This window comes from Miscanthus floridulus, chromosome 2, assembly GCF_019320115.1.
Source record: "Miscanthus floridulus cultivar M001 chromosome 2, ASM1932011v1, whole genome shotgun sequence".
Lineage (NCBI taxonomy): Eukaryota > Viridiplantae > Streptophyta > Magnoliopsida > Poales > Poaceae > Miscanthus > Miscanthus floridulus.
Window position 1 is genome coordinate 164482700 of NC_089581.1, and position 22131 is coordinate 164504830.

Here is a 22131-nt window from a genome sequence, read left to right on the forward strand (position 1 = left end):
TCAGGTTCAGTCGGTTACGGGCCAGGTCGGTCATGCACAGAGTCAGCACGGTCCACGCGTGTGCGCTCGGTCGGTTTTGTTTCTGATTATTATTACCGAGTGTACGTAGGAAAGAAGGTTTGAGAAACAAATACCACGGTTCAGGGTGCAGTTTGTATTAAGGCCACAGTTAAGCAAGATCCTATAGGGTTTACGACAAACGTATAGTATTAACAGTATAAATAAGTCCAAATCACTACCCAAGTTCGACCTACAAATATAGAGCAGCTTTAAAGTGTTAAGAGACCACGTTAATAAAGATCTTTGCCTAGCATTTATGGCTTTCTTCAAAACTGTCTAGGGTGCACGTTAAATAAAGTGGTGTCACGTTAGTAAAACCATCATCAAAACTGTCTAGGGTGTAAAAATAAATTGTTTTAAAAGTTGAAGAGGTAAAGAAACGGTTTTATAAATGAGGACGGTAAATCCAAGGACCGTAAAAATGAAGAGAGGGGCTTTTTTCTATATTTGGTGCTGGCTTGCAGCTCTACTGAGTACTGGCGCTCGCGCTGCGTGGCTGCGAATGGCCACGGGTGAGGATGGCCGGGAAAGGCCGTGGGCGCTGGTTGGCCCAGCCTGATTGATATATAGACGTGGAGCGCGCTGTTGGTAAATGTTCTCTTCGCCTACAGATGCAGACTGCACATAAATAAAGCTACAAAATATTTTTTTCAAAAGGGACAAAAGCTGCAAAATATTCTTGTGATATGCTTGCAGTTACCAGTTTTTTTTGGTATGAAACTCAGATACCTGTATTGACCCTACACGTATGGTGTATCTTGCGTCTAAGTACTGTATTGATGGAATTGTTGTAAAAAAAAACTGTATTGATGGAAGTTTTTTCTTTCAAAAATACTACACTACGGAGTACAATTTACAGTCTGCTAAGCTGAACGTGTTCCCAAGTTCGGGTCAGCAGTGCCGATCGGCACACTTGCACTTTGTAAACTCGCTGCCGCACACACAGTAAAACGGCCAGTGGAAACAAACATCACCCACGAAACTGCAGCTACCATGCCTACGTACATCTAGCTCTAGCTCTTCCGTTTCCATCAACGGAGTTCGACGAAACTGCTGCTACGGCCGGGCACGTACCTACCTCCCCATTTTCGAATTCTCGCGTGCCTCAAAATTGACTCAAAGTTTGCCGACGGCGCGGACCCTGCCCGGCTGCCCCCGCTGGAGTGGTCGAAGTCGAGCGGCCAATCGAGCCCCTTCGCGATCGCCGGGCGGCCCAGCCCGCGCGACACGACGCCACGCCCCCCTCGTCGCGAGGCGCTCAAGCTTGACTTTTTCCGAGCTTCCGAGGCATAGATTAGTCCGCCAGCCAAAAAAGTACGCCCTTTTTTGTCTTCTGTACGCACGCTCAATTTTTAGGGTGCGTACGTGTGCGTGCAATAACCCCACGCTCAATTGTCCAACGCTCCAAGCCGCTCGAGATATGATGCGCAAGATCGCTGTCTATGCATTTTCAACAAAAAAAAAAGAAAAAAGATCGCTGTATATGCACAGTAGTACATATAGCCGTACAGGAGTGGATTCGTCCCCCGTTGTTCTTGCTAAAAAAACTGACAGGTGGGTTCCATCAGATCCAACTACTAGTCACACCAGTTCAAGTTAGAGGAGGTCCATCCATTTTATTCTTGGCACACTAGTAGCAGATAATCATGTAAACCACGTGTGAAGATATACACGGCAGCCAATATACTCCCTCCGTCTAAAAAAAAACATGTAGTTCTTGCGTTCAAATCATGTCTAAAAAAACCATGTAATTCTAAGTTGTGGTCATCTTTTTAAGTGGGCCCCACCGAATAAAAGCACACACGTCAGAATACTCTAGATATTTTAATGTTGTTGCGTGGTTGATATTGTTTCACCACTGTCCTAAACTTTCAAAGAATACTCTAGATAGAAGGGTAAAAGCGTAATTTCACACTTGTGCTAAACTAGTCTTGAAAAATGAGATTCACATGTTTTTTTGGGACGGAGGGAGTAATACCGTAATAATTATTTATGTAATTTCCCGTTTATTCGACTTCAATTGATCTGTTCATTACAGACCTCTTTGAACTGTTACATGTATGTTCACTTGTGCCAAAAAAAAAGATAAAACAAGAAATACCATTGAACCAAAAGAGAGAGAGAGTCAACGGAAAGTAATAAAGCCGGTCAATTTTCTACAGCTTCGTGCGTCGCCGTCAGGACTCAGACCGTCATCAGCACCCTTCCATGTCCCTCCAGCCGAGGTAGACCAGTCCGGCGAGGTAGTGCGCGTAGGCTCCGGCGATGACGAGCACGTGGAAGAGCTGGTGGCTGTGTCCCGCTAGGTCGAACCACCCGGGCATCCAGCGCTCGGGGACCCTGGTGGCGTACACCACGACGCCGGCCAGGTAGAAGGCGCCCATGGCCATCTCGTACCCCGTGGTGAGCACGGCCTCCGGGCGGTCCCCGAAGACGAGCATCTTGTGCAGGATGGGCACGAGGCCCGACATGCCCATGCACGCGAACAGCCCCGCCCGCGCCCACCGCAGCTCGGGCCTCTCGAAGACGGGGAGGAGGGAGACGGCCACGGCGGCGGCGCCGGAGACGGTGATGAAGCCGAGGTAGAGCGCCTGGTAGAAGGGGTCGCACAGGAAGGTGTAGTAGACGAGCGGGTAGAAGGAGGTGACGATGAGCCCCGTGATGCCCGCGTAGTCCAGCCGGAGGAACACGTAGCTGGCGTGCTCCGAGTGGCACGCCAGCAGGTGGCACGCGCTGCTCATCAGCAGGCAGAACATGGCGCCGCAGAGGTACGCGTAGAACGGCCACCGCGGGACCCGGCCGTGCCCCGCCGCACCCCCCGCTGACAGAACGGCGGCGGCGGCGGCCTCGGTTTCGACGACGGACACGTTGCGGAACGCCTTCATTGTCATTGCCAAGAACGCTCCGTCCGCGCTGTAGCTCCTCAGCACCATTGCGTTGCCGCTGATGTTGGCCAGGCCCGTGAACGACGTTGCCAAGTGAGGCGACGACTCGTACTCCGTCGGGCCCATCGTGGCGGCGCACACGGTGAGCGCGAGGAAGACGAAGAAGCCGATCAAATGCCTGCAGGAGATGCCATGAATTAATTAAGCACCGCCGGCCAGTACGAGCGAGGCAACTAACACTGATGCAACACTTACGTCCAGACGTTGATGGTCTCGTTGTGGACGGAGAAGGCACTGAGGAGCGCCTCCTTGATGGGCCACTCGCTGCGGTAGTGGTCGACGATGAACTCGTTGTGCTTGAGGAACTCCGGCAGCTTGTCGTAGCTGACGAGCTCGCACCTGTGCCCGCAGCACCTTCCCTTGGCCTCCTTCTTCATCAGGAGAGGAGACCGCAAGGTCTTGGGCGATCCAACAACACCTGCGTCATCACTCTGGATGGTGGTCGTCTTCTCCAGCGTCACCGTGGAAGCCATTCTCGAGAGTTGACGGTTGTCCTGTGCCACTTGCTTGTTGGAGAATGGAGGAGGTGTGTTTTGCATGCTTGCGCTGGCTTCCTGGGTTTAAATAGGCCACCACACACAGGCGTTTGTGTATGAATATATGAATATTGCGGGAATTTTGTGATGGTGAGCCGGTCCGATTAGTGGGACGGCATGTCGGAAAATGGGAGAAATTCTATGCGTGGCCACGGTCCAGTTTTTGGCGCTGGTTTTAGCGGACCGCCAGACGATCGAGCCGGATGATGTCAATGTCATGGTGGCTAGTAGTAGCCTAGCACCAGTCCTGTGGTGACGTGGATGTTCGCCTCTTTCGATCGCTGTATAATGCTACTAGTCAGTGCTGGATCTTCCTTCGATTTTCAGTTGCTGCTGTCCATTTTCCCGCTCGTGGGAAATGAGAACGGCTTCGTAGCCAGAGTCACGCCCAGGGACGCGTGGAGGAACTTGCGAGGTACGGTACGGCGAGCACGACCAGAGTTCACCTTTGGCGGCTTAATAATTTGTTAAGTAGGAATCACCAGGGCACAACCTAACGAGATTCAGCTAGCAAAGGCACGTGAAGCCAACCAGGGCAGCTGCATGCGGACGCCGAAGCAGAGCCTCGTCAGCGAAACGGCGCGGCTGCGTTTGATTGTTCAAGTCAAGACTCAACAGCTCCGATCCAACACTTGACATTTGAAAGCAGCAACAATGGCCGGCCGGCCAGCGGTCCGGCGGCACGCCAGAGATCGCGAGCTGCGAGCCTAGTCAACATAGTGAAACACGAAAATGGGCGCAAGTGGTAAAAATCGTCGATCAACCGAATGATTGAATAGAACTATTGAAGTACCCATACCATACACCTTTCCGGATACCTTTCGCGACCTTGTCAAAAGTAGTATCGCCGGCCGCGCCGCCCCGGCAGGGTGGTGCGTGCATGAGGTGGAGCCCGCTAGCGGCTCTAGCTAGGTCTCAGACGACATGGCTGATGGCTCCCTGCTTCTTGGAGAAAGGCCCGCCCGGCCCTGTGTTTCTCCGTTGCCGGTTGACAGGTCGATACGCCCTATAGCAAAGGAGGAGGTGTCAGTCGTTGTTGTCGATGCGCATCGGTTGGATCTTGGCTCGAGCGCCATATTTCGCGTCGACGTTCTGCATTGTTTCATAAGCAGTGGCGACGCCGACGATTAGGCATAGGCATGCCCCCGTTGCGCTGACGATGATACTACTCGGCGTCGGCGAAGCGAGCGGCGGCAATTGGACGAGAATTTTTTGTCAAAAAGGCGCGGGCTCTCATCTGGTGGTAACTCGTTGCCCTGTCGCCGTCTCGCCCTGCCGCCGTCGGAGGAACGGCAACAAATGCAAGATGTCCGTATTGCCTGATTTGTTTGTCGTGGGCGGTAGCGACTGCGTGGTTCGGTGCGTGCTAGCGCGGACGGCCCAGTTTTTTTTTTCAGTCCTTTTTTTTGGAAAGATTTTCACAAATACGTCGGTATCATTTCAAAAAATAGACCCTGACTTTGGCACCGTGACAATTGACGCCGAGGTCCAGGGTCATTTTTTTCGTGTCGTTGACGTAGCTGCTTGCGTGGCGCGAACGTGGCATGAGCTCGGCGCCGTAGATCTTGGCGCCGAGCTCGGTGCCAATTACTATGGCGCCGAGCTATGAAAATTGATGAGCGAAAGTTCGCTGGGTTACGACTTGAGGTCCTTGAAATTGTTTGGACCACAAACTTACAGGCAACTATTGAAAATATACAAATTTAGAAGATAAAATGTCGCAAACATGTCAATTCATTAACGGCGATAAGGAAATTAAAAAGATTTAGAGGGGCCAAAACAACATCATAATTCGGCCATGTTAAAGACTGATTTAGGTTTAGGTCCAAAAGCAAAGTTTGTTGTACTCAACTCAAACTACAACTTCTATTAAAGGTCAAACTTCATATCTAGAAAAGAAACTATAGTTTTACCCTGGCCAAAGTAGCATCATGAAAAAAGAGTTAACTGTTGATCCAACACTTAGAAACATTTTTAGGCTAGTTCATGAACATAAATCCTAGATCATTTTTTATCTTAATTATTTCTAGACTGTTTTAAGTGATCAAACGACAGGTCACTATAAAAAATCTAGAGTTAGTCATATTTCTCAATATCCAAGTCATGGTAAAAATTAAAATTTATCAATTTCTATAGCTCGGCGCCGTAGTAATTGACACCGAGCTCGGCGCCAAGATCCACGGCGTCGAGCTCATGCCACATCCGCGCCACGCAAGCAGCCACGTCAACGACATAAAGAAAATGGCCATGGACCTCAACGCCAAAGCAATTGACACCGAGACGTGTAAGCTCGGCACCAATTGTCACGGCGCCGAGGTTAGAATTTATTTTTTAAAAGGATACTATTAGGGACGTATTTGTGAAAATCTTTTAAAAAAAAACTGAAAAAAAATCGACGCCGACGGGGCGGCAGCAATTTTGTATGCCCAGTTCCAGACTTCTTCTAGTTTACATACTCTATGCCACTGGCCAGATTATGAGCCGTTTGACAGCGCTGAAAAAGCAGCTTTCCCTTGACGATCGTTCTTGCTAATAACCTAATAAATAATAAAAATTCACACACATACTAATGAAAATCAGTTAACCATTCGTATTGGGATTTTTTTTAAAATAACGTTCCACTAGTCTCCATTAATCTCTGCTATAACCATTTTCACCAGCTCCCCACGCTACTTCCCCGTCAGAATCATTCCATCCAAGAGCAGCGGAGCTGTGAATGGGCTTGTGGTTCAGTGGTAGGCTGTTTAGTAGGACGCTACTCATCAGGATTCGATCGCATATTTTTCTAGATTTTTTCTATAAATTTTAGGGTACACGTACGCGTGCATGTTCGGTGGTACTGTATGTTTCCCACGCACTAGAGACGATGTACCTCTCAATCTCTTCTTTGTGTGTGTACGGACGCACACACGTGTGTATAAGTGTGGTGTAAATGTGAATTGTGTGGATTATGTACGGTCCAAGTTGTACACGATAAAAAAAAAGCGTAGCGGAGCTAGAGGTAGGAGTAGTGCTCTATCAATGAGACCCTAACAAATTACTTATTAACTTACCGTCCTGTTATCATCATAAGAAAGCAGCATATTCTAAGTGTTTTTATTTTTGTGCACAAATTCTTGTCAAGAAAATCATGCATAGCAATCCAAAACAATGAAGCGTACTCCATCAAATAATTGATGATGTTTTTCACTTTTACATATCATGTTTGACCATTTATCTTAGGCATTTTGTGCGTAAATAATAAAATAAATAAGTCATTATTAAAGTATGCCTAATGACAAAATAAGTCATAACAAAATAAATAATGTTTATATAAAAAATTTGAATAAGATGAACAATTAAACGGAGCGATGAGCGTCTAGACGTCCGGACATTGCGTCTGTCCGGACGCTGCTCCCGTGCCTGCGCCCAGCACACGCCCACACCCACGCCGAACGCATGCCCCGCATCCCCTCCCGCTTCGGAGGCAGCATCCATTTGAACGAAGAAGCTTCCTTCGCCTACACTCAACGCACGTAGCATGGAGGCCCATGTCCCATCCTGACCTGATGCGCCGCGCCCATCTTGCTCCACATCCCAGTTGATATGCCACGGCATCCCATCCCCGCCCGCACCCATCCAGCTGGACCACTGAGAGCTTAGGCTTCCGCCGCACCTATATTCAGATATACTTTTGCAACACTTAGATGAAAACAATTGCAACATACGCTTGAAAACAAATAAAACATTCAAAACATACATTTGCAACATAGCTATTTTCAATATATGCAATATCTATATAAAATAGTTGCAGCATACGTCTAAAAATTGATGAAACACTTGAAACATGTGTGTATAACTATAACAACATGTGCAACATCTATATCTACTATTGTTAACATCTAGATAAAACACTTACAACGTATAAGTCTGAAAACATCTAAAACATTTGGAACATACGCTTGAAACACGCGTGTATAGCCTTAACAACATATGCATCAACCAGATGAAAACATGAAACGTACGTATGAAACAACCGAAACACTTGAAAATATAGGCTTGCAACATGTCTAAAAACATCTGAAATACAGCGTTGTCGGTGGTCGCAGCCTACCTAGTGGGGAACTGCGGTGTTGCAGGCCTCTCCTTCCTGCCGACGGCGTGAGGTGGATGGGGCACAGGCACATGCCTCCCCTGCCTCCCCTCCCGCGAACGTGTGAGGTGGACGAGGGCGCGGACGATGCAGGCGGGGCACATGGAGCGATCAGTCCGAATAGGAGCACCCTTGGCGTATCATTTCCGACGGTCAAATAAGATGTCTAACAATAAAAAACAGAAAAGTCTATATAATCTCTTACCTTTATCGTTTTTTTTCTACTTCACTCCCTCAACTATAAAACCGTGTATTTAACATCCTAAACTTTCTCAAACGAGCTATATAACCCTTTCTAGTGGTTTTGACTCTGGTTTTGTTGACGTGGCAATACAAGCCGGTTTACATTGACATGTTGGCGCTCAGGCCCACACGTCATAGATAGGGGAGCTCCTCGGCGCGCTCCAACGTCACGAGGTCTCGGCCGATGGCCCAGGCGTTGACCAGCGCGAGCATGTGCGCGGTGCGCCTGGACGTGGTAGCCCAGGATCTCGGCTTCCGCCAGCAGCTCCCGGAGCACCAGCTGCGGCACCTACGCGTGCAGTCGGAGCGTCTCCTTCACCGCAGCCTTGAGGTAGTCGAGTTGGGCGACATGGTCCTCGTTCACGCCGCCGCCGCCGTGGGTTGAGCCGCTGGCCGCCGCTCGGACCTCGTCCTACGCTCTGTGCATGGTGCGCCGGTGGCGGCGTGGGTGCCGCCATGGCCCATGCCATCGCCGTAGTTGTGGTGTCAGTGCCTCCCGCGAACATGTCCGGCCGAGTGCCCACTGCGCCACCCGTGCTTTGATTATACACGAAAGAGATCGATCAACTACTACAGATGCATGTATAGATAAAACTGAAATTATATCTTTCTTTAGGAATAAAAGTGAATATTTAAATGAGCAACCACGATTATTATATATAATAACCTTCCTCTGCCGACGGCCAGAGTCGCCATCGTTGAGCAGCCTGCACGCGCTCTCGTCGCCGAGCGCGGTGCGTGACATGACGGTGGTGGCGTACTTGGTGAGGAGCTCGTTGAGATCGACGGTCGTGGCGGCCTCGATCCTGCTCCAGGACATGCCGGAAGGACTCGATGCGGTGACGCGCCTGGTGCCCCTACTCAACCGTAGGGCGCAAATGCGACGTCGCGGATGCAGAGGAGGCACTCTGGCATTGGCGCTCGTGGGTCGGCTCGCAAACACCAGGTCGCGCGCATGCATCATCTCCTCGGTGGCGGCAGCGGAGGATGAATGGGGTGGGCACGCGGCCCAGGCGGAGTGGCAGCACCGGCCGTGCGCGCGCAGTTGGCCCAGCAATGGGAGGCCCCGCGGTGACGGCGGCAGCGGCAGCGTCCTGCCGTCGCGGCGCGGCGTGGGAGCAGCCGCACTAGCAGGCATATCCCTTTCTATGACGCGTGGGCCCAAGCGCCAACATGTCAATGTGACCCAATTTGTACTTCCAAGCGGGCAAAACCAGGAGTCAAAACCGCTAGGGGGGGCTTAAATGACTGGTTTGGAGAAGTTTAGGTTGTTGAATACGCGGTTTCATAGTTCAGGGGGTAAGGTAGATACGGGGACAAAGGTTAGGGGTTACGTAGACTTTTTTCAATAAAAACGTAGTTTGGGACATAAGAGTATGTATGTAGTCAAGCGTGTCCTAGGCGTTGAAAAAACAAAATATTACAAATGCATAAATATTTGTTCTTAAAACAGTGCGGAGCAATCCAAAATAATTGAGAGGACGCAAACATAATTTTTAGGTGTGAAAATTTTGGTGTAGTACATGTATATTGTCCATGATTATATACGATTTATTTTGTTATAATTTTTTTGAGCAAGCGTTATAAAATAAACGGGTTTCATAAGTTGGCGCCGCCACGGCCCAGGACTACGACTGCGACGCGCTGAGTATTTGGAGAGGCCAAGGCTGAGCCTTCTGGGCCTGCTAGCTGTTCCCTTCGTCTTGGGCTTAGGCCTCTGCCGATCTGACCGAATTTTTTACTATTTGGCCCTTTTTTCGAAAGTTTCTCTCAAATAGACCCTTGGCGGAAAGAATTCCAGAAATGGACCCTTGGCTCGGCGCCAGAGTGACTGGCGCCGAGCTCGGCGCCACGGTCACTGGCGCCGAGCTCGGCGCCACGGTCACTGGCGCCGAGGTCCTGGGCACGGGAAAATGGCCTGCCAGGGGCTCGGTGCCATAGTGAATGGCGCCGAGACACCTGCATTTAACCCAGCCTGCACTTCTTCCCCGAGCGTTCTTCCTCTTATTTCTCCTCCGTCTCGGGTTTTTTTCTCGCCACTTCACCCTACCTCACAATCACCGGCAACTTAGAATTTTGGCTAAGTCCCTAAATTTACCGTGAGATGGATATATAAAATTTTGGCTAAGTCTCTAAATTTATCATGAGATGGACATGCTGAAATTTGTTAAGCCTAGATTTTTACCATGACTTGGACATTGTCAAATTTGATTTTTACCGTGGGACAGACATATGCAAAAAGCCAAAATTCAGCTCAGGGAAGAAGTGCAGGCTGGGTTAAATGCAGGTGTCTCGGCGCCATTCACTATGGCGCCGAGCTCGGCGCCAGTCACTCTGGCGCCGAGCCCCTAGCAGGCCATTTTCCCGTGCCCAGGACCTCGGCGCCAGTGACCGTGGCGCCGAGCTCGGCGCCAGTCACTCTGGCGCCGAGCCAAGGGTCCATTTCTGGAATTCTTTCCGCCAGGAGTCTATTTGAGAGAAACTTTCGAAAAAAGGGCCAAATAGTAAAAAATTCGGCCGATCTGAGCTCCTCCCGGGCCGATGAGGTTTTTCTCATCAAAGAGAGAACGGAGCACCCTCTGAGCTGAACCCACAAGCACAAAGTCACGGTTCAAACTCCGTAACAGTCCCGTTCGCTTGTTTCATCGCCTATTTTTCAGAGCGTTCGACTAGACTGTAGTAATTCACACGAGCGTCTGAATGCAGGGGATGTGGATTCCGCCCCCCCCCCCCCCCCCCCCCCCCAAAAAAAAAAAGAATGCATGGGATGTGTATTCGAATCCAAATCAGTTCAGGTTCCAAAAAACATTCCCGGCCTTCCAAACGTAAACATAGACTGAGCCGAGGGCGAAACTAGTATTCCCAGCGTGTTTTGCATGTCCTAATCAGCACCACGCTATACAATGCAACCCCTCCTGATCCCTCCCCGCTGTCCCCGGACCCATTATAGTACAGTGCATGTGCTAACGTCACAGCTTTATTTTAGAGATGTGCATGAAAACAACTGAACGATGATAATTTTTCTATAGTTTAAGTTTGACGCAATTGTATATGACCATATATATAATCCGGAAAACACTCATACAAAAGTACTCGCCGCCTAACTTTTGAAAACTACAACATATAAAAGTACTATCTGTTGCTAATTGAGTCATACATACAACTATACTAATTGCCCCATCCTTCATTCTTCTCTACTATAATAGACCAATCAAAATTATACTATTTCCTCCCTGGAAAACGTTCCCTGCTGAGAGCATTCAACCGTTGTGTATCAAAAAAAATCCACATAAGAATTTGTCTTTATTAAAATGAAAGGTTAATAAAAGACCTACATCTGATACCTCACAGCGTACACGACATGACTCCACCGTACACGACAACAAGCCATTACATACGGCCGTGCATATCTGATACCTCACAGCGGCAGTAATCGCGCGCGCGCGCGTACACCCCGGCCCCCTGTGTCGAGTGGCGACACAAATCTGGTGAGTATCATCTAGACAAGCGGTCGTACGTACCTGCGATCATATCCCTACCTCTCGGAGTCTCGGTAAACGACGACGGCGCGTACGTACCTGCCGGAGGTAGCTACCTAGCGTATACGTACGTATATGATCCGTATCTCATATGTCCGGACCGAAGCTTTTTTCCGATGGATGCGACAAGATGCGCGGTGCCTGCCAGCAGCAGTGCCCCGCATGGCCGAATAAATCGCGCGCGCACATGGAAACCGTTAGCACTGCACGGCTGGCCGTCTGCGCGCGCGATCCATCAGCTCAGCTCATCAGGCCGGCCGATCGAGCACTCATGCCGATCCCAACAAGTTGCCCATCCGATATGATCCATCGCAGGTACTCGATCGATCGTATGGTGCTGTGTCTGGTCTGTGTGCATGCATGTATGCAATGCATGCACGCCCTGGTCCCTAGACCGTTACAGCCAGCCAGCCAGCTATACATGCCTATGCCTGCCTGCCTGCATGCCTTTAGTTTTCATCATGCAAGTAGAGCGAGCGAGAGCATATCTTCAATTCATTCCTCCCGGCTGGCGCGCGCGCACAAAAAGGGGCTCTCGATCGATCGTTTCTCTGTGCTGGATGGATGTATGCGTACGGCCGGGCAGATATGTGTACGTAACCGAAGCAGCAACCATACGTAGGAAGCGTCCAGAACGTGAGCTAGCGGAATGAGAATTTGGCGACAGCGAGAGGACCACGCATGTAACTGTATGGATATCGTCTCGCCTCCCTCGCCTGTCGACCGATCGAGATAGCATTATTTGATTGAGACCTGGAGATATTTTCCAAAGAACCGGCCTGATACAAACAAGTCCACATGAAACTTTGGTCTCAACAGCTGCCATGCGAACTATATATATCTTATATATACCAGCAGCAAGCATGTTATTATATATATTAAAGCTTGACACTTGACAGTGCTAGCTATTGACCAAATATCTTCGAGATTTTTTTTTTTTTTTGTGCTGCAAAGTCTATCAGGCCAATTATGCATGTAGCGAACGGCGTACATACGTTCTCCGGATATACGATGTAACTAAGCTCGATCTCAGATTTGTCTTCAGATTATGTACAGGAGCTTGCATAGTACAGTACGCAGTACTAGTACATCGACACGCCATGCGTCGATCGTGGCACCTGCCAATCTCAGATCAGAAACCCCATGCATGAAGCCACTGCACGTTTTAATATTCATGTTATGAATGCCTCGCTGCAACTTATTTATTACCTCACCCAGCTACTCCTGTATAGTACCATATCCAACGCAGGGTACCTGCACAGTAAAGCATAAACGCGTGCGAGGCGTGCTGATCCGGGTGAATCGGTTATTTAGGACTTGTTTGGCACGGCTCCTCCTAAGGGGCTCCTCCGGCTCCTCTGTTTTTTTTTACTGAAAAACGGCTCTTCCAAAAAAAAAACGTTTGGCAGGGCTTCTCTGGAGGAGCCGGAGCCGGAGCCAGAGAGGAGCCCTGCCAAACAGGTCCTTAGCTTATTAGTTAGGGCTAGCTAGTTACTACTAGTTAGGTGTAAAAATTAGTCTAAATTAACTAGAGTTGACTTAGCTAGTTGGATAACAACTAGTTGAAGACTTAGCTAAAAAAAATTAACCCACTTATTAGATAGGCCAGGGCCAGGTTTGAATATTTTTAGCTATCTAGCAACAGCTTGCTCCTGGTATCCAAATATATTCTTAGGATTGGAGGACCACCTGATCCATTGCAGCCTCACCGATCCCCTTGCTGTTTCGCTTGTTATCTGCCGGTTTGTCGAGTGGTATGCCGGAAGCACACACTGTCCGAACAACATCAGCTAACCGATCATTACCTTCAGATCGAAGAAAAGCTGATGAGCCTGCATGAAAGATGACGACGACGCGACTCGTTCATGTGCGGATCGAGCCCATGAGAAAAGAATAGAATTAATGTGCAATACATTCATACGTGCACCGTACCCGGATTATTGGGCTAGCTAGAATCGCGGTCGCGGCCGACCTCCTATGGCTGTATATAAACATAATCATTATTTGCATGACGGCAAGTCGGCAACAAGCCCGGCAAAGCAGCACCAGACCATGATGAGATTCATATAGTCAATTCACGTTGCAACTCGCAAGCTACGGGGCAGCGAATATCTTGCGAAACCATGCCGGCCTCGCTGGCTTGACAAGTCAGGGAAGCCAATTGGGAGAGTAATCCATTTCGGCTCTCTAGTCAAAGTCGCGATTGGATCTCCATCTGATTCTTCTACCACCTGTTTTCCTCCGAATCAGATAGTACAAGCTTAGACATTGATATACATGCACAGACTTTCACCCCTATCACATTGATCACTACCTTGAGGGCACCTTCAACGGTAAGAGTTGCATACTGACCAATAAATGCTATCTCATTCTATATGTCCCCGTGGGGAGTGTTCGGCTGAGCTGGATTATTTACTGTTCATGCTGGAAAACATTGTTTATAATGGAATGTTGTGAGAAAGAAAACACTGTTCCGGCTGAAAAAATAAGCCGAACAAGCCGGCTTAAAGTGCAGCCGAACACTGTGAAGTGCTATTTGTTCATATATTTTCTCTCATGTTAAGAGAGAGAGAGAGAGAGAGAGAGAGAGAGAGAGAGAGAGAGAGAGAGTAGTTGTGTTTGTCATGCATTGGAACACACAAAAAGCTTAGCTCTTCTCTTCCCCCTAGCTCAAAGTTTTCTTGACCTCCCTCTCCTCAACGTGGCATCTAAAGTGCCTCTATGAGCACCTTTAAAGATTGAGCCAACATATCTTAGTTTTCGAGATTAATAAAGTCACCACATACGTCTCACCATCGACGGACATGTTTTCTACAACTAAAACAATACAGTGTCGAATTCATGAACAAATCCATAAAAATACGAGCACCCGCATTAAGTCGAAAACTTTAACCTGGATGAACAAGTTTCACCACAAGAAAACTAAACAATTAAGGTACCCTAGTTCACCTCTTCCTCTTGTTACGCAACATTCCCAAGTTTATCTCATGCTCATGCGTGTTCTCTCTCTCTCTCTCTCTAGGGAATGACAATTCTAAAGATTGAGGAGGTCACTAGATATGCCGCACTGCCAAGGGACACCGTTGTCTAGCCGGGTTAAATAATGTGAGAAATTTTTAAAAATATGCACCCACATCAAGTCCAGAACTTAATTTACAATCCACCTTGAATAAGCAACCTAACCAGCTGAGCTCGCTCACCCCTCTTTTAATTTCATAGAGCCATACTAGTGTGATGTCATGTCCACGCACATCATCCACTATATCATGAAATGCGCAATAAAAAAATCAAATTATTATTACAAAAATCAGAGATCTCTGACCGTCAATTTAGTAAGAAAAAATATTTCAAATTATTACAAAAACATAAAGAGACGGCTAGACAATCAAACAAAGAAACAATATTGCTAACAAAATATATGTTCTTTTAAGTAAGAAAAAACTAGTTGTTATATATAGTAAAAAAATGCTAGCACGAATTATATTTCTAGTTTACTGTATGTAACATAGATTCTAGCCCGTGGTGAAGAAGGACGAGTTGATGGGCTAGTTTAGCCAATTGGTTTTATTGGGACCTTTTATATGACGCCTGAGGGCGACGTGTGAAGATGGTACGCTGCCAACCCTCGCACATGCAGGCCCGGCCCGTTACATGCACATATGACTGTACCGAGTGTCCCTCCACGTGTAAGTACGCACGTAGTCTGGACGTACTTGCACGCACCACCACTGGCGCCACTGTCCGCGCACTGTAGTGTACGTGCGACGCATGCATGCAACGCAACAAAGAAAATGGCCCATCGGAGTGGGAGCGCGCTGTCCAGCCAGCGAATCAGTCCATGTGGGCCGTACGATGTCGCACGTGCAAGTTTAATGTGGCGATAATGCACGTATGGCATGGCCGGCCCGGCTGCATGGGGCATTAGGTGCCGTCGTCGCCTCTTGCACGCATGTGGAGCCATTCAATTACGCCTGACCGCCGTGCGCGTGCAGGCGGGCTGCGGGCAGCAGGCAGCCCGCGGGCCGGCCGCGCCGTGTCGTCGTCCTCGCTCGCTCGACGGCTAGCTCAGCTCGCCCTGCCGCCCGCGCTGGCGGCCTAACTGTCCCGTGTCAGGTGCTCGCTGCAGACACTGTGTCTAGCTAGATCCCACAGGGCCACACCCTGACACTCATATGGATCGACGCATCTGTATCAAGCGAGAGAGAACAGAGAGAGTGGACACATAAATGGCTCGTCAGCCTAATCAGAATCAAGCAGTGCAAGTTACTGCACAGTTTATACCTGCAACCGTGCAACATCCCTGTAGATAGATTACTTGTGCGGTTGGTAGCCTATCTTCGTGGCGACGGTGGTGGTGCTTATGTTGCTAAATGGCACTAGCTAGTTAGCTACTAGTAGCTAGTGACTTATTGATGTAGTGAGGTTGAACCAGCATGCATGGCTGACCGAAGGTGTGGAATTGAAAAGGGAAAGCCATGGCGCCGGGCGCACCTCGACGTTATGTGGTCGACGCGTCGACATATGTACGCCTATTAAATCACGCACAACTGTTCTGGTCCAGACGTCCAGCGGCTCCCGCTGGGCGGCAGGCATCTGCGTGCTAACCTGCATGCATGTGCCCGGTTTTATACTGCGGGTGGTCTCCAGCGATGCAACGCATGCAGCACGTACTAGTACATGGCAGCGCTCGTCCTTCGCCTGCGTCTCGCTTTGATCGCCGCTACTGTTCCGATCGAGGCCGGGCTTGCATTGCATCGTACTCGCTCTGTCCAGTAAAATTTGCAATCGTAGAATTCAAAAGAGTAAAATACACCGGAGGTCCATTAACTTTCGGTGAAATGTCATCTAGGTCCATTAACTTTAAAAGTGCATGTTTGGGTCCATTAACTTTCGTTTTGTGTCATCTAGGTCCATCAACTTTGACTCATGCATTTTTGGTCCATGAACTTTTAAAATGGTTCACTGCAGGTCCACGCATGCATGCACGCACGTTGACTTTTTGTGTCGGTGGAGGCATGCCTGCACTCGCCGCCGTCGCTCGTCTGCCGGGCATGCATGTGTGTTTCGTGCTCGAATCATCATCATCAGGGCAGGTATGTGCATGCATGACGATGCTGGGCGGCGGCGGCTGGTTGCTCGGTCCCTCAGGGCCAGCCGTAGAGCTCGTACCTCTTGCGAAATCCAAGACGTTGAGGATACTGGAGGAGAAGAGGAGCGGGAAAGGAATGCTGTCGCTGCGACAGGTGACTGGCGGCTGGTTGGCTCAAGAGTCGGACGATCTGACCCCGGAAGACATCACCTTCACAAAAATGTCAGAGAGGACTCCTGGGTGCAGTGAGCTTTCGGACACGAAATTCGCGTGCCTCTGCGTCACACGTCAAGAGCAACGCTATTGTGATCGCTAAGGTCAGTAGTGCACGCATGCATACCTTTTAGGTTATGTGGGGAGCGCGATATAGCTAGCTGTACAGTCTATTGATTCTGTGCCTGATGATGGCTGGTCTCTGCAGAACAATTGCATGCTGGGCATGGGCAGTGGCCAACCAAACCGGCGGGAGAACCTGAGGATTGCTTTCAAGAAGGCAGGGGATGATGCCATGGGAGCTGCTTTGGCCAGCGATGCCTTCTTCCCGTTTGGTAAGGGAAAAAGAAACCAAAAAGTGCTGGCTTAAAAATTGGAATTGAAGCATTTATCGAGTACTAGTTGATTTCGATCAATTTTTATCTTGTTCCTGAACCGTACGTAGAAGCAAGCAATCACATGGTTCTGGATGCAACAAAGAACACTAAAAACAGCGTTTGTTATTTACTCCTATTAGCTAATTAATGTGTTGTTGAACCGGAATGATGATGCAGCTTGGAACGATGCGGTGGAGGAGGCGTGCCAGAGCGGCATCGCTGATCGCGGAGCCCGGCGGCAGCATCCGGGACCAGGACGCCGTGGACTGCTGCAACAAGTACGGGGTGGCCCTCGTCTTCACCGGCGTCCGGCACTTCAGACACTGAAGGTCACTGAAGAAGCCGCCGCCGCGTCGTCGACACTACTTACTGCACAAACTCGGCAAGTCGGTAGTGGCACGCGTCCGGCACTACTGATGACTACTGAGTGATGATGCACCGCTCTGTTTTACCCTGACCTGACGCGCATGCAGCCCGTGCGGGCAGCCACGTGCACATGCACGGCCGCCGAAGCTCGCCACGCGGTGCCGATGAAGGCGTGCGGGTAGATGGAGCAGTAGCGGGACCGCCACCCCTTGATGTGCATCCGGTACCCCGTCACCACGTCCTCCGTCACCGTGCCGTACACCCACCCAATGTCGCTGCCCCACCCGGTCTTCTTCTCGTACGCCGCCGTGCACACCGCCACGGCCTCGGTGATGGTCGCCTTGTCGGACACGATGGCGGCGGCCTCGTCTGCGTCCACGAACGGCGACGGGTGGGACGCTCTCGGGATGGTGTCCACGAATGCGTCCGACTTGCCGTACGACTTCTTCGGTAAGGGCAGGAAGCCGTGCTTGCCTTTCGCCACGGCGGCCTTGGTGGTGAGCTCCAGCCCACGTTGATCCTCGGCGGGTCGAAGCCGTAGAGCGTGATGCGGCGGAACATGCACCCGGTGCCGACGTAGATGGGGCCCTGCATGCCATCCAGCGCCCGGAGCGTGCCGTCGAAGAAGATGCGGTTGTGGTTGGCGTACAGGTCCGTGGGGTCCACGCCCTCGAACTGTTGTGGGAACTGCACGAACGCCACCGTGTCGCTGTCGCGGCCGAGCATGAAGCAGATGCCCGTGCGCAGCGCCTGCGAGTTGTTGATGTAGTGGTCGCAGTCCAGGTTGAGGATGAAGGGCGAGTTGGAGATCACGGCGGAGCAGCGTTCAGCTCATTCATGGCGCCCGCCTTCTTCTCGTGGTTGAACCCGGGCCGCTTCTCATGGGAGACGTACACCAGCATGGGCTTCTCACGGCCTTCTTCTCAATGTGTAATTACAGTAGTAATTAGCTACTCCTCTCCTACAGTACTTGGGTGAAGGTGAAAGCGAAACTGGCGGCGAGTGCAGGCATGGCTCCACCGACGCAAAAAGTCAACGTGCGTGTATGCATGCGTGGACCTGCAGTGAACCATTTTAAAAGTTCATGGACCAAAAATGCATGAGTCAAAGTTGATGGACCTAGATGACACAAAACGAAAGTTAATGGACCCAAACATGCAGTTTCAAAGTTGATGGACCTAAATGACATTTCACCGAAAGTTAATGGACCTCCGGTGTATTTTACTCAATTCAAAATTTTCCCAAAAAAATTTGCATACATATACTCCCTCCATCCCACATTATTTGCACGTCTAGGACCGGACACGCTAACCAAGGTGTATGTGAAATTACAAAAAATGCCCCTGTAAATATCAGCCCCTCCTTCCCCTAACCCGTCCCACCACATGGTCACACCACTCCCTCGCGCTCTCGCATAGCTTTCTTTTTCTCTAGCCGCTGGCGGCGTGTCGGCTCCGGCCCCCTGGCCACCATGGGGCGTCGAGGCCGCCTGCCACCATCGATGTCGGGCCTCACCTCCGTCTTCCATGCCAACGAGGACGAGCTCTTTCCGCTCGCGCGCACCCGTGTTGCCGTGGCTCCCGCCGGCCGGAGCCGAGCCCCTGTGTCGAGGCGGTGTCCGTGTCCTCGCCAAGCCCCTATTCCCACGGCGCCGGGACAAGCTCATCATCTTGCTACCTCCACGCATCCACCTTCTACGGCGGCGCATCCTGCCGTCTGCAGCCATGCCTACGTAGGTGGGAGAGATCTTGCAGAGAAGGGAAAGATCGATCTTGTTGTTGGTGCGGGGGTGTGCGAAGGGGAGAGAGAGTAAAGGGGACGGACCGAGGCGTCCGCTTGCACAGATGAGGCTTGGTGGGGAACAGATGAACGAGTGGACGAGAACGATCGAGAGACTTATTGGGTTTTCTTGTTGTTTTTTAATATGCCATCCTTGACCGTACATGAAAAGAGGAAATAAAATAATAAAAATCTAGTGCTGCACTGCTCTGTTGGTTCCGGCTGCTGCACGTGTCTATCATGTTCAGTCCAACGTGATCGATTAATTTGGGAAAAAAATTAAACTCCAGACGTGCAATTAAACTCGGACGGAGGGAGCAGTCACTGTCATGGTTGACTATCACATCATGTGGGACCCACACAACACTATACTGCTGCCCATGTCTCTCGAACACTCGTCGCACTAGTAATAAAAATAAAAAATCGGCCGCACAGGCGCACCATGCACAGCTTCACCACGAGGACTCCCTCCCAGCCCCTCGTTTGAACTGATGCCATGCGCCTGCTGGGACTTGTAATGATTTGAATTCAGAATCGTCAGTGCATCATAAACCTTTATATAGGGGCAAAAAGGATATTTTTAGAGTAAAATACACTGGAGGTCCATTAACTTTCGGTGAAATGTCATTTAGGTCCATCAACTTTGAAACTGCATGTTTGGGTCCATTAACTTTCGTTTTGTGTCATCTAGGTCCATCAACTTTGACTCATGCATTTTTGGTCCATGAACTTTTAAAATGGTTCACTGCAGGTCCACGCATGCATACACGCACGTTGACTTTTTGCGTCGGTGGAGCCATGCCTGCACTCGCCGCCAGTTTCGCTTTCACCTTCACCCAAGTACTGTAGGAGAGGAGTAACTAATTACTACTGTAATTACACATTGAGAAGAAGGCCGTGAGAAGCCCATGCTGGTGTACGTCTCCCATGAGAAGCGGCCCGGGTTCAACCACGAGAAGAAGGCGGGCGCCATGAACGAGCTGAACGCTGCTCCGCCGTGATCTCCAACTCGCCCTTCATCCTCAACCTGGACTGCGACCACTACATCAACAACTCGCAGGCGCTGCGCACGGGCATCTGCTTCATGCTCGGCCGCGACAGCGACACGGTGGCGTTCGTGCAGTTCCCACAGCGGTTCGAGGGCGTGGACCCCACGGACCTGTACGCCAACCACAACCGCATCTTCTTCGACGGCACGCTCCGGGCGCTGGACGGCATGCAGGGCCCCATCTACGTCGGCACCGGGTGCATGTTCCGCCGCATCACGCTCTACTGCTTCGACCCGTCGAGGATCAACGTGGGCTGGAGCTCACCACCAAGGCCGCCGTGGCGAAAGGCAAGCACGGCTTCCTGCCCTTACCGAAGAAGTCGTACGGCAAGTCGGACGCGTTCGTGGACACCATCCCGAGAGCGTCCCACCCGTCGCCGTTCGTGGACGCAGACGAGGCCGCCGCCATCGTGTCCGACGAGGCGACCATCACCGAGGCCGTGGCGGTGTGCACGGCGGCATACGAGAAGAAGACCGGGTGGGGCAGCGACATCGGGTGGGTGTATGGCACGGTGACGGAGGACGTGGTGACGGGGTACCGGATGCACATCAAGGGGTGGCGGTCCCGCTACTGCTCCATCTACCCGCACGCCTTCATCGGCACCGCGTGGCGAGCTCCGGCGGCCGTGCATGTGCACGTGGCTGCCCGCACGGGCTGCATGCGCATCAGGTCAGGGTAAAACAGAGCGGCGCTTCATCACTCAGTAGTCATCAGTAGTGCCGGACGCGTGCCACTGCCGGCTTGCCGAGTTTGTGCAGTAAGTAGTGTCGACGACGCGGCGGCGGCTTCTTCAGTGACCTTCAGTGTCTGAAGTGCCGGACGCCGGTGAAGACGAGGGCCACCCCGTACTTGTTGCAGCAGTCCACGGCGTCCTGGTCCCGGATGCTGCCGCCGGGCTCCGCGATCAGCGATGCCGCTCTGGCACGCCTCCTCCACCGCATCGTTCCAAGCTGCATCATCATTCCGGTTCAACAACACATTAATTAGCTAATAGGAGTAAATAACAAACGCTGTTTTTAGTGTTCTTTGTTGCATCTAGAACCATGTGATTGCTTGCTTCTACGTACGGTTCAGGAACAAGATAAAAATTGATCGAAATCAACTAGTACTCGATAAATGCTTCAATTCCAATTTTTAAGCCAGCACTTTTTGGTTTCTTTTTCCCTTACCAAACGGGAAGAAGGCATCGCTGGCCAAAGCAGCTCCCATGGCATCCTCCCCTGCCTTCTTGAAAGCAATCCTCAGGCTCTCCCGTCGGTTCGGTTGGCCACTGCCCATGCCCAGCATGCAATTGTTCTGCAGAGACCAGCCATCATCAGGCACAGAATTAATAGACTGTACAGCTAGCTATATCGCGCTCCCCACATAACCTAAAAGGTATGCATGCGTGCACTACTGACCTTGGCGATCACAATAGCGTTGCTCTTGACGTGTGACGCAGAGGCACGCGAATTTCGCGTCCGAAAGCTCACTGCACCCAGGAGTCCTCTCTGACATTTTTGTGAAGGTGATGTCTTCCGGGGTCAGATCGTCCGACTCTTGAGCCAACCAGCCGCCAGTCACCTGTCGCAGCGACAACATTCCTTTCCCGCTCCTCTTCGCCTCCAGTATCCTCAACGTCTTGGATTTCGCAAGAGGTACGAGCTCTACGGCTGGCCCTGAGGGACCGAGCAACCAGCCGCCGCCGCCCAGCATCGTCATGCATGCACATACCTGCCCTGATGATGATGATTCGAGCACGAAACACACATGCATGCCCGGCAGACGAGCGACGGCGGCGAGTGCAGGCATGCCTCCACCGGC

General features: G+C 50.7%; 2 protein-coding genes and 1 long non-coding RNA gene across 3 annotated transcripts; all 3 read right to left on the reverse strand.

The window, feature by feature from the left end:
* Positions 1-2067: 2067 nt before the first annotated feature.
* Positions 2068-3597, reverse strand: LOC136540453 (heptahelical transmembrane protein 4-like). Its single transcript, XM_066532462.1, has 2 exons — positions 3201-3597; positions 2068-3123 (listed from the first exon to the last, which is right to left on the reverse strand). Exons 1-2 carry the CDS (start codon positions 3542-3544, stop codon positions 2256-2258), a joined length of 1212 nt encoding a protein of 403 aa, XP_066388559.1. The 5' UTR covers positions 3545-3597; the 3' UTR covers positions 2068-2255.
* A 2418-nt stretch (positions 3598-6015) lies between these two features.
* Positions 6016-9054, reverse strand: LOC136537373 (uncharacterized). Its single transcript, XM_066529364.1, has 2 exons — positions 8584-9054; positions 6016-6078 (listed from the first exon to the last, which is right to left on the reverse strand). The coding sequence occupies exons 1-2, from the start codon at positions 9052-9054 to the stop codon at positions 6016-6018; spliced, it is 534 nt and encodes a 177-aa protein (XP_066385461.1).
* A 12034-nt stretch (positions 9055-21088) lies between these two features.
* Positions 21089-21863, reverse strand: LOC136540454 (uncharacterized). The gene is made up of 3 exons (XR_010779956.1): positions 21729-21863; positions 21498-21624; positions 21089-21278 (listed from the first exon to the last, which is right to left on the reverse strand). It is a non-coding gene; the product is annotated as an uncharacterized lncRNA (long non-coding RNA).
* Positions 21864-22131: the final 268 nt, after the last annotated feature.

Coding starts and splice junctions, on each gene's coding strand:
- LOC136540453 (XM_066532462.1), bottom strand. CDS start 3,544: ATGCAAAACACACCTCCTCCATTCTCCAACAAGCAAGTGGCACAGGAC. Junction 3,124..3,200: donor GAGACCATCAACGTCTGGAC/GTAAGTGTTGCA, acceptor CATCTCCTGCAG/GCATTTGATCGGCTTCTTCG.
- LOC136537373 (XM_066529364.1), bottom strand. CDS start 9,054: ATGCCTGCTAGTGCGGCTGCTCCCACGCCGCGCCGCGACGGCAGGACG. Junction 6,079..8,583: donor CTGGCCGTCGGCAGAGGAAG/GTTATTATATAT, acceptor ATTATTTATTAG/GTTATTAGCAAGAACGATCG.